Genomic DNA, 12273 nt, shown 5'->3' on the forward strand with positions numbered 1-12273 from the left:
TAGATTAGTTTACTTCCAATTTCGCACGAAGCGTGTATGTTTATTTCATTATTTTAATAATTAGTGATCCAAACACTCTTAGTTTGAGTTCTATTGAACATTCAGTTATTTGTTCAAGCTCGTTTACAATGATTTAGTAACTAAACATCGCAACTTACCACTAATTTAAAAACATTGGTATTTTTTTAATATTATGGCTTTGCTACTAAATAAGAAGCGTTAAAAATATTAAATTTAACTCACTATTATCAAGTTCACTCCATAAACAACTGACTTCTAGGTACTGGTACACAGAACTCTACTCTGTCTATGGTTTAAACAAACTAAAGCCTCTGGCATCGTAAATCTTACACCACTCCCGAACCATTACTCGCATAGATAGTTGGATACACCCGTAATCAATAGGTAGAAGGTATACGACTTTAGGATGCAGATGGAAATTGCCTATTATTCTAAAAGCTGGAGTATCAGGAACTCGTATAGAGACTTTGGGCAGCTTTTTTTGTTTCTTAGAACAAAATACACGAAGAGCAATTTTATGATTGGTACTCGTGTTTTTAACCTTTTGAACGCAAAACGGCGTGTCCATTTGCTGTGCCACTGACGCCACGGGGGTAAAATTTAGTTTTGAGAATAAATAATGCCAACCTAAAAGTGGGGTGTTTTTCAGTAGATTTTCATCAAAAAACGATCGACGGCAAATGCCGTCTTTGGCGTGGTTGTCACGATTTTGCGTTGACGTCAGTTGCCGTCTGTGGCGTTCAAAAGGTTAATAACGGAATAAATGCAAATTATTTGGGGTTTTCAGCAAAATGTGGTTATTACCTGAAAGCAAAGTATAGTTGTTTTTAAAGTCCCGAGTTGAAAATATATATATATATATATATTATGTATGTATGTATGTACCAATACTATTCACAAATCTTACCATTACCTACTTGCGGATTATAGGGGCTTAACCAAAGTAGTCTATCGTTGTCCCGTACAAATGCGAATTTTCTTACTATTTCCAGGGGTTTCTTTACCTGTAAGAACGGATCAAAAAATGCTCAGTTAAATAAATTAGTTATCCACTTAAAACGCTGTAATAGTCAAATTTATATACGAAATTATTTGTATGGGACAGTCCGTGGAATGCTCCTATAGGTATACCGAATGTATAAATAAACCAAACTTTTGATTACAGAAATACAGACTTTATTGGTAAATATAAACATAGTTACATTTTACACGTAACTATAAACTTAAAACTACTTGGTACATTATGTTTTTATCATTAAATACAAGTAATAAACAAGTATTAACATTTGTAGGTAGGTGGGTACTAGAACCTGTTTCTCAAACGGTGCTGGGTCAATTATATCCAGTCATTTCGAATCAAGCGATCAAACACTACATAGGTACATTCATTACAAAATGTTGTTGACAGGCGTTAGTCCGTAATCTAATCGGAGGCGTAAAACGTAAGCGGCAGTAATGGGATCCGCGGAAGCCTCGCAACCGATTGTAATCAAAGCGAAGCTGTTTTTGTAGGTTAGCTGTGATTTCATGGCGCGGCTTAACAATCAATAAAACAGTATCTGTTCAACTGGAATGATTACGTAAACTTTTTTGCTATATTTAATTAAGAGCCTTTGTTTGAGTATGTCGGCTCCGCTAGGCCTCTACATTACGCATATGTAATTTACAAAATATTATCTGTCCGTCTGTCTGTTAACTCTTCACGATTAAACCGCTAGACTGATTTAGATGACATTTGGTATGGAGGTAGTTTGAGGTATAAGTAGGACACACGTAACATAGGATTGTTTTTATCAATCATCATCATCATTATCATCCATCGCAGGCGAAGTTGCGTTACTTTGCCCTCTCATGAGCTAAACTCCTTTTCTCATTGTTACAGAAGACATCACGAACGAAGAAGGCTCAGTCGGCGGTTCCCCCCGCCAGCGCTCCCCGCCCCGCGCCCCCACCCCTCCGTCACCCTCCCGCTCCTCCCCCCGCTCCCCTCGCCTGCACCCCGCACTCTACCCTCAACAACAAGACCCTCAAGACTCAGACCCCGACGTCGACGAAAGCGACGACTTCGACAAAGACGAAAAGCGGGACCCAAACACCAACTTAGGAAAACGGAAGAAGAAGACCAGGACAGTCTTCTCGCGATCCCAAGTGTTCCAGCTGGAGTCAACCTTCGATATGAAGCGGTATTTGAGCAGTTCCGAACGCGCCGGCTTGGCCGCGAGTCTGCATCTGACGGAAACGCAGGTGAAAATCTGGTTTCAGAACAGACGCAATAAGTGGAAGAGGCAGTTGGCTGCCGAGTTGGAGGCTGCTAATATGGCGCATGCGGCGCAGCGGTTGGTGCGCGTTCCGATACTTTATCACGAGTCGAGACCGTCGGGGATGCCGCACACGCCGCTGCCGATGCACCCGCAGTTTTCGAACGAGCCGGGAGTCTACTTCCCTCAGCAGCCGCCGCAGCCTCTGCAGCCGTTGCCAGCCTCGCCGGTGACGTCGCGTGCGCCGCTCAGCAGCTTAGTGTAGTGTCAGGTGACGGCCGTACGGGCCGAACAGTTTTTGAGTGATACACCCGGTTCCTAGACGCCACTAAAGTGAAGTAAACGTTGGAGAAATGTGCTGTTCCATACAAAGTGACGCTATCAATCAGTCAGTTACAATAGTTAGTGTATCAATGAGTTACTCATTATGAGTATCAACGCTATAGGAGCTGTCAGACGTATTTTAGGATCTCGTTAGAGTTGAACTCAAATCGACTACACACACTCGATTGTGTATTTGTACAGTATAAAGTCTTGCATTATCAGGTAAATTAAACTAAATAATTTCAAACTGTTTAGACAACAACGGTTTCACTCATTTGAATTTTTGTCGCTATTGGCGACATGTTTCGGGCCCTTCGGGGGTCCTTCCTCAGGCTCGAGTGCTCGCGGCGACTGCAATTCGTGCGTTTCAAGTGAGTGAAACCGTTGTCGTCTAAACAGTTTAAAATATGTCTCACGAAAGTTTAATATCGATTAAATAATTTCAGTTGTCAATTTTTATAGAGTAGGTACTTCAAATGTGTTTAAAAATTCATAACTCGTCAATATCTGTGAAGGACATTTTTACATATAGAATATTACACCAAGATTCAAAACTTAGAAAGTGGTTGACAGTTTAAGGGATCCGAGAGTGTTAAATAAGATGGACTAGTCATATCATGAATGTCAAATGCCAAATCGTTAATGTGACATATATGTATAGGTATTGTAAGCTAGATTATGTCTTTTAAATGCCTATTTATGAAATCTTTCAAGTGCAGTGTGGGGTCGACTCGTTCACGACTTGTTGTATCGATAGTCGAGTTACTTGACCGCTTACTGACCTGTTGCAAACGAGGCTTAGCACTGTTGTCAAAATTGTCAATCTGATTTAAAATACATCAAGTAACGCATCGCCCATTGTTGAACCTTATGCCTTTTGAAATAAGGTCCACCGACGGATACAAGAGTGTTGCTGTTTGTATATTCAAAATCGATCGATCAATTTTCGATTCGATATTCAAAAACAGATTTTTTGGAGGCATAGACAAGTAAAATCGTAACGTACAAATCATCATTCCATGTTGTAAATTATTGTAAATAGGAAATAGTGAAATTCTCTTTGTATTTATATTTATTCAGTAGTAAGCTAGTTTAAATTGTAAATATATCGCAAAGAACTGACTATGCTTTTTATCGATTAGCTATAAATTATATTAATTATTATTATTGATTAACATTTAGGATGTTCCGATTTTTAAATACTTATTACGTTTTTAAATTTGCCTCTGTATTTTTTTTAATAACATTCCTACCGCCAAAAGCTGTTAAATGCATTACAAAATTAGTCATGACAAAACGTGACAAAATAAATGACAAAACGTGGCAATGTCATCATTAGTGTCGAAATTCTATGAAAATATGACGTTTATAATGACACACCCTCACTTTGTCCTGTTGAAGTTGGTGAAAAGTTAGCACAGACTGACTCTACGATAAACATATTTTAATTTTTTTCCTCAAATTAAGCTAATAACTTCATAAAAATCTGTTAATAACGTAAAAGTAATAATCCATTATTCATAATAATCATAATAGTGCAAAAGTAATCAAATTTCATCTGCAATTATTAATTATCTCAATCAATTTTTATTTTAAAAATATTTGTGGTTGTTCAGTAATAATATCAGAGAATATTAGTCGTGGACGAAAATTATACCCATTAAAGGAAATTTACGATATTAAAAACCGGTTATGAATTTTCACAAAGAATACTGCGTATTTTGCAGTGCCAATATTTTTAACTACAACTAAATATATAGTAACGTTTTCATACAAAAGTAATTAATTTCATTGGTTACGTCGAAATTATTTGTTATTCATTTGCCGTCTTTTCATGTCTATGGTTGAAAATAAAGTAAAAAATTGTATGTATAGCTTTATATGAATATATAGCTTCGTCCGGCCCACCATACAAAATTATAGCTAAGGCAGTTTGAACCTAGTTGTATTATTAATTGGGTTGAATTTCATTTGTTCCAAAATTATACGCACGAGGGTAAAACAAGGACGCTAAGCACGAAGAATTTCTCGCTCGCAGTGTCATTGACCGCCGGCTTTAAGGCGGGACAGAAATATAATTACCTACGCGCGTGCGATAGAGATAGGAATACGCGTGTCAATGTGCAGAAATTACTCGTGCTTAGAGTTAAATAAGGCTATACATACACAAGAGGAGTATTATCTGTCTTAGGGCCACTTGCACCATCCCTCTAACCCGGGGTTAAGCGGTTAAACCGTTAACCCAGTGTTAAATTGTGACCATGGTAATTCCAGGTTTGACTGGTTAACCTGGGTTAGTGGAATGGTGCAAATGGGCCTTAAGCATGTAATGCAGACTTTAACTTGTTTCCAACTGTTTAGCTAACTCGGACAAATTGCATAAGTATAGAAATCAATTTATTAGGTATAATCACAATAATTAAGTATTATTCTTTCTCTCCAAGAAAAAAATCAGTTATTTATAATATTCATGCATTACCTAATGTTATATTTTCTTCTTATCATCATGCGCCACCTGCACTAATCCACTAACCCGGGGTTAACCGGTTAAACCGTTAACCCAGTGTCAAATTGTACTGGTAACCATGGCAAGGTTGACGAAATATAAAGAGAGCCGATCTCTCGAACAAGTTTGAACAAGTTTGAACAAGTTCGGATCACTTTATATTTCGTCAACTTTAACTCCAGGTTTAACCGGTTAATCCCGGGTTAGTGAATGGTGCAAGTCGCCCTTAGTGCATTCATATTTTTAACCTTTTAACCGCCAGCAATTTTTGATCGAGCGTGCTCGTGACGCCACCGACAGTAATTGTACCACGCAGAGTAAGGTTGGCATAGCTACGGGGGTTAAAATGTGCCGTAAAAACCAAATCAGATCTTTGTCTTATATATCAGACTCTGGCGGTTAAAGGGTTAAAGCAAATACACACATTAATTACTTGTTTTATTAAGTACGTCTTCCATTATGCGATTTGTCCTTGTACTTGACATTTGTACAAACTGTGTTGCCATGTCGCTCAGACGTTTCCGTAATGTTGCTAGCCTATATAATTAACGAAGCTTAATTCTAAATATTAATGTTATTTATTGATAGTAGTTGAGATCTTCGTCATATTGTAATATTATAAGATAAGAGGAATAAAACAAATATGCTGATGTATTTTTATTTTTATTTTACCTTAATCATGATGATAAGATACATTGATCCTACCTACATATAGTCTGGCAAACACAATTTGTCAGTCAGTAAGAACGAGGAAAGTTATACCCATCCCATTTCTTTTAGTGCTATGGTGCTATGATTCTCTCTGTCAATGTTTGAAATGAGACAATCCTGGACCAAACTACCTACCAGATTAATAGAGAAAAAAAAACAGGAGTTACTTTTAGACACAATTTATATTTATTTTAATTTAATTCAAAACAAGTTACACTACACGAAACAATAAAAAGCCTTAATATAAAAATTACAATCTAAAATTAAAACTAAGCTTAAAAATAAACTAGGTATATATAGGAAATTTGCCCCAAATTTGACACAATTTATATTTTAAAACCTGTATAAAACTATAAAGAGTAGGCGATTTGATTGTGAAGTCACATGCTTGTGTTTCATATAAATTCCATAATATATGTATATAGCAGCAAAATCGTTTTGACAATTCGAAAAAATAAAATGATTTGAACCCTATAATATACGCAAACAACCATAAAATTTCTAATTCATTTCGGTCGCGTGGCGGGTTAAACGCAACAATCTGATAACCATCACTACCCGGAATATCGCCCCGCACTGGCAACACTAAACGGCCACATCCGGCGTTTCCGGGCAACACTGCTTTTTTAATGCGGAAGTGGGCAACACTGGCGTTTGTTAATGGAATTTGGCGGTTTTTATTTGTGAAGGGTAATGGTTTGAGAAGATTATTTTTGCGCTACCTTAAATATTAAATCAATTTAATGGTGGAATAATTTCAAAATAATGGAACGCCTCATTTTTGATTGGAATAGGTGATAAGCGTACCTATTTTTTTTCAAATTTATAGTTTTTAGGTTTCGCCCTATAATAAGTAGACGATATTACTTGCCAAATTTCATAGTTCTAGGAGGTCAACGGGAAATATCCTATAAATTTTGATTCCCTTGAGGGTGTCGAAATATATGTATAGGTACTTATAACTTAGGTAATATAATAGGTATACGTTTTTTGCGGCATAAACGGCCGTATCTTTTTTTACGTTAACTTAGAATTATGATTTTTTCACAGCTTCAAGGGACTGTAGTGTCGGTGGAGAACCATTTTGGACGCCGTACCGAGTGGTCGTGCCCAGAGCGAACAAATAAGCCTCATAAACGCCCAGCGAAACAATAGCACCCATCGCCAGATGGTCGAAATCTCGCCGCGTTAACACCTAAGAGTCGTCTCGCGCTAACCATAGCTTTCGCGACGCTTGCTTACTCAATTCCAGCATTCCGTGAAAGTGTTTATAGTTTCGTTTATCAGTGCATCCCAATTATATAATATTTAAGTGAAGTGCGTTAATCTGTGTGCCGTCCGTGCCTACGCAAGCCAACCGCGACAATCGTACGATCGCTGCTGCATCAGCGGTCCAACGTCGTGACGCGGTGACTGTCGTCCCCGCCTACACCACGGCCAAATTTGGTGAGATCGCTCCAAATCTGTGTGCTCAAAGGCTAGATGTGCCCAAGTATTAAGCCTATATTCCTATACCCTAAGTAGCTAGGCCCATAATACCACACTGATCTAGAGGTACATAATATTATAACCTAGACATATTTTGACTTGACTACTCATCGACAATCGCCCGTTAATCTTAATACCCTTAAATAAGCGAATAAATAACATAGGAAGACACACGTAGGTATCACCTTCAACCGACTACCAGTAGTTAGCAGTCCATAAACAGTATAATATAGATCAAATATAGATCAGGTATTGCACACAGGCAAATATCTTGCAATGGCACCTAGGAAAACACAGTTTTTAGAATATAAAATTCACTAGTTCATTATTGAATGAATTTATTTCAGTTAAATACCTAGTTTCATCTAATCTAGTTGCGACGCATTATTTTGGTAGCTTTAATTTACACTACCACCTACTGGGCTTGGCTTCTGCCGCGATCATATCGTTTTAGGTAAGGAAGGCAGATCACTTACCTACTATTTAGTTTATTTCAGTTATATACTTTATTTCATCTAACCCTGTACTTACCTACGCCTTATTTTTCTAACTCTAGTTTACATAGGTATCTAATGTAAGTAGTCCACCACCTATACCTACCTACTAGTTTATTTCAGTTACGTACCTAGTCTCATCTAATCTAGCATTAGTGACGCCTTATTTTGTTAGCCTTCATTTCAGCACCTCTAGCTACCACCACCGAGTCAACTTTGGCTCAAAGCGCGATTATATTGTACTAGCAGGATAGCAGATCTAGCCTATCAGAGCATAGCCAGTTTTGTCAGTTTTTATTTACGAACATAGTTTTGTTCTATTGCTCTGCATTAAAAAAAGATTAAACTATTTTACCTTATCAAGGCATCAATCGTATACTATACAGAATAATATATACGCAGTCAGCATATAACGCAAGATTACACCGCAACATTGTATTCCAGAGAACCAATGATCATAAAATACATTATATTATATTATAACTGACACACAACAATAACGATCTTTGGTACCTAGTACCTACCTACTTTACCAACTCACCACCCGAAGGCATATCGCTCCCTGGAAATACCGAAATATTCACATCCGCCGCTCAAAAAAAGGGGCTATTTCTTTGAAACTATCTCCCCAGTACCTATCAAGATAAATTGTTTTAAAGAATACCAACGCAATTTAGTTGGAAAAGAGTACACATCTGGCACCATTCATAATATTTCTACAAAATACGGTCATTAACAGCGATACATTACCCAAGACCATAGGACGCAACGGTTGTTTGCCTGCCATTGTCTTCATCTACAGGACGCCGGCGTGAACATAATAAAACAGATGGTCACTAAATATCGGGTACGGTTAGTAAATGTCAGGAACAACGCCGCGACCCAAGGTTCGCGATATATTGAACGGCAAAACAATAACCAAAAGGATTAAATGCCTCCGAATTGCTACCTAGGATAGGACACATCCTAAGACGGCCAAAACCGCACCTTCTAGAAGCCGCCTATAGCTATAGAGCCAGTGAACTTAAAGTTGGCAGACCAATCTAGGTACACTTGGAAAAACTCACTGACACAGGACATGGCGTACTACACCAGGCATCCCTCTGAGTGGATCAACATGGCAGATGATAGAGGAGAATTCATCAAAGCAGCAGGAGAAATATATCAACTGGACGAAACCGCCAGCGAATCAGACGAAGAAGAACCAACACCTCGAATCGACGAGCAAACGGCACCTCAAGACGACATCGACCCTACTTGATACAAGATATCTCGAAGACCGAAGCGGAAACGACGAGCAGCATGTCACCAACGCTCTCCTTCGACGACATAACCTACCCCTCCTAACTTTCCAATATTGGCTTGAGGCTGCATAGCCGGCTGATTCTAATGATCCCTTCCCCATCCCAGAGCGTGTCACTCCCCACAAATTTCGTCCCCTGGTATGCCGGCTAGTCCGGAGCGGGCATGTCCCCGGCTGGGTGTGGCGCATTCTTGTCTTGTCTTGTCGTGTCTTCAAGGGACTGTAGTGTCTGTAGTCCTGAGTATATGGTTTTAATTTCAACTCGATACCTCCACGCGTTTCCGAGATAAAGGGACACACAGACGGACGGACGTACAACAAAGGGATCCTATAAGGGTTCCGTTTTTCCTTTTGAAGTACGGAACCCTGAAAAATAGAGTACCTACGTAATTTTCACGAAAATATTATCGAAACGACATAAACACATGACCAAAGTCGTTACAAAAACGAATAATTACTCGCCAATAACGCCATCAATGGCCTATTAATTCCAATAAAACCGTTTCATGAAGATATCTATTTAATTAAGCGATCCACGATATTAATTCGATTATTACCTCCCGTAAAAACTACAAAACAGACCTTTTAGCGCAAACGATACCCAAACACGACACCCTCATAAACGTAAAGAAATTTCAATTTTATCGCCAGGTAATAGAGATAACTTTCGTTTATCACTTTATCTTTAATTACTGTTACTGAGTCGCGGTAGTGCACGCCATTCGATTCAATCACTATTAAAATGCACCTTAAAACAATGTTGATACAATTTATTATCGCTTGCTTTTTACAGAACCTTTTAATTATGTCATTCCAACACGCTATCCGATCAAGGAAAAATCAACCTTTGTATAACGATGTAAAGTAGAGAATTGATTGGTTTGATAACAGCGCCATCTCTCGCCCGCGAGCGCGAGGAATCTTAATTTAATTAAAATTGGAATGTTATCGCGCGATCGGTCGCATGCCCCCAAGTGTTGCCACGCTCCGATTAGCGGGGATTTTCGTGTGTTTCCGTGCTTCTTCGGTTATCAGCTGTCACTTAATTACGAAATTGGGAATGAGTGCTCGTTGGCGGTTTGTTGCGATTGTTATTTGTTTGAACGCCGTTGGGTAATTTATTTTGACTTTTTAACTTGTTTATGGTTCACAAATGTATTTGAAATGAAAAGCTAATGCTGTTAGGGCTGATCATCTGGAGCCTGGCTCCCGCGGGCCGGATTGGAACGCTTCGCGGGCCGGGGTTTGGAGAGCCCTGGTTTATACGAAAACATTTTGGCCCACGCTGAAACGGAGAACTCGCTCACGCTCGGTCAGAAATAGGTATATCAGGTCTGTAAACTCCGTTGTGAGTTCAATTTAAATTGCATAATTATTCGTTTCTAACTCTACAAGCCCTATAACTTCACAAACTCTGCCTGAACGAAGTTTGGAGCATTCGAAAAGCCGCCTAGATTTAAACAGTCTAAGAACATGGCTTTCGTAAAAAAAAAAAGGTATTTTAAGAAGCAAACGAGCAGATGAAGCGTCTGATGGTAAGCAACTACAGTTGCACATGGACACTTGCAATGCCAGAGGGGTCGCAGGTGCATTGCCGCAATTTAAGATAGATGTACCTACGACGCCCTTTTCTTGAATGTTGAAGGCCGTATTGGTCCGGAAATACCGCAGGTGACAGTTCATTCCACAGTTTAGCTGTGCGAGGCAGGAAGTTTCTGGAGAAACGCACGTTGAGGACCGACAGGCATCTAGGTAAGTGGTGAAGATGAAAATAATAAAATTGTCGCGTAGAGCGATGGCGGAAAGAAGCGGCAGGCATTAATCCGAACAATTCCTCGGAGCACTCCCCGTCATACATGCGATAGAAAATGTAGTGCAAAATACATCGATAGTACAGTCGCCATCAGATATATCGGAGCGGCCAGGGTGTTCACAATATCTGAACACGCACTCTAACGCCCTAAAAATAGAGGAGTGTTCAGATATTTGTGAGCGCCTCGACCGCTCCGATATATCTGATGGCGACTGTACAATTACCTACTTCAAATATTATAGTTATAGCGGATCGTTTTACAACTAAATGCGGAAACCTATTAAGATCAGCGATAGGTAAATAATAATTAAGTTAAACAAAAACAGTGTCCATATCCCCCACACATTGTAAATTGAGTATACCAAATCGACTCACGAAATACCGAAAAACATACCAATTAATAAATGGTTAAAATGTAATTTACGGGCACGTCAGTTTTTTTAACAGGTAACACCGCCTAATGGCCGGTTTCATGTCAGCCATGTTTGTTTTAAAACTTGTAATTATTCAAATTTGGAATGGCAGATGCGTTCGAAAACGATAATCGATTTGACTCGCATGATGGTTATTTGCGGATGGATAAATCTAAATAAAACGAATATAAACTTTACCAACTTGCATTTAAGGACTAAAGGCGATTATTCTGAGTGTAATTATAAAATGGCAAGTTAAAGATATTACCAATTTGTATTTACAGTAGAATTTTTAAATCGTTTTCAAAACTGAACCTTATTGCTTTGCGTTAAGATATCACAAAAAGTGACTAAACGGTAAAGAGTGTAAGTTAAAGATTAATTTTCAAAATGTATGTTTGAACTGTAGCAAAGGAATTAATGACGTGTTTAATTAATATTACAGTGACATTATTCATCAGAAGCTTTTAATCTCACTTCTATGTACCTATATCTTTATTTATTGAGAGGTGTAATCAAAAATAATAATAAATCTTTGGTACCCAATGATTTATAACTCAAGATAGGTTATAGGCGTTCCAAAATTGAAGCGCTGAACTTGTGACAAATTGGACAAGTTTCCTTTAGTCGCGGCTAGACAAGCGAGGAATCTGCACGTGCTAACGAGCTCCCGCACACCGAAAGTGAAAGGGTCGATCTATGTTTAACAACGAGTGTGACAAAGATGGATGGAATGAGAAAATTAATCAAAAATAACAGATTCATAGGCACAGAAATAAATATGGAAGTATTTTTTGTGCTCCTCAAGTATGAGTATAACCTATCTATGGTTATATAATATCATTGTTGGTACCTAGGTATTGAGATACATGAAATAAAAATCACAGATAATATTTTAGTGGTTGCTGTTGTGTTACACTAATAAAGATAATTAAAAAAAAT

General features: G+C 38.4%; 1 protein-coding gene across 2 annotated transcripts in view; it reads left to right on the forward strand.

Moving 5' to 3' along the window:
• LOC134657491 (homeobox protein Hmx-like) overlaps nt 1-2636 on the forward strand; it is a 279414-nt gene extending 276778 nt beyond the window's left edge. For both annotated transcript variants that reach the window (XM_063513064.1, XM_063513063.1), the window contains one exon: nt 1904-2636. In XM_063513064.1, the coding sequence (XP_063369134.1) occupies nt 1904-2544 (641 nt within the window). In that variant the 3' untranslated portion in view covers nt 2545-2636. The remainder of the gene's footprint in view (nt 1-1903) is intronic.
• The last annotated feature ends 9637 nt before the right edge of the window (nt 2637-12273 follow it).

The sequence above is a fragment of the Cydia amplana genome, chromosome 20 (genome assembly GCF_948474715.1).
Source record: "Cydia amplana chromosome 20, ilCydAmpl1.1, whole genome shotgun sequence".
Taxonomy (NCBI): domain Eukaryota; kingdom Metazoa; phylum Arthropoda; class Insecta; order Lepidoptera; family Tortricidae; genus Cydia; species Cydia amplana.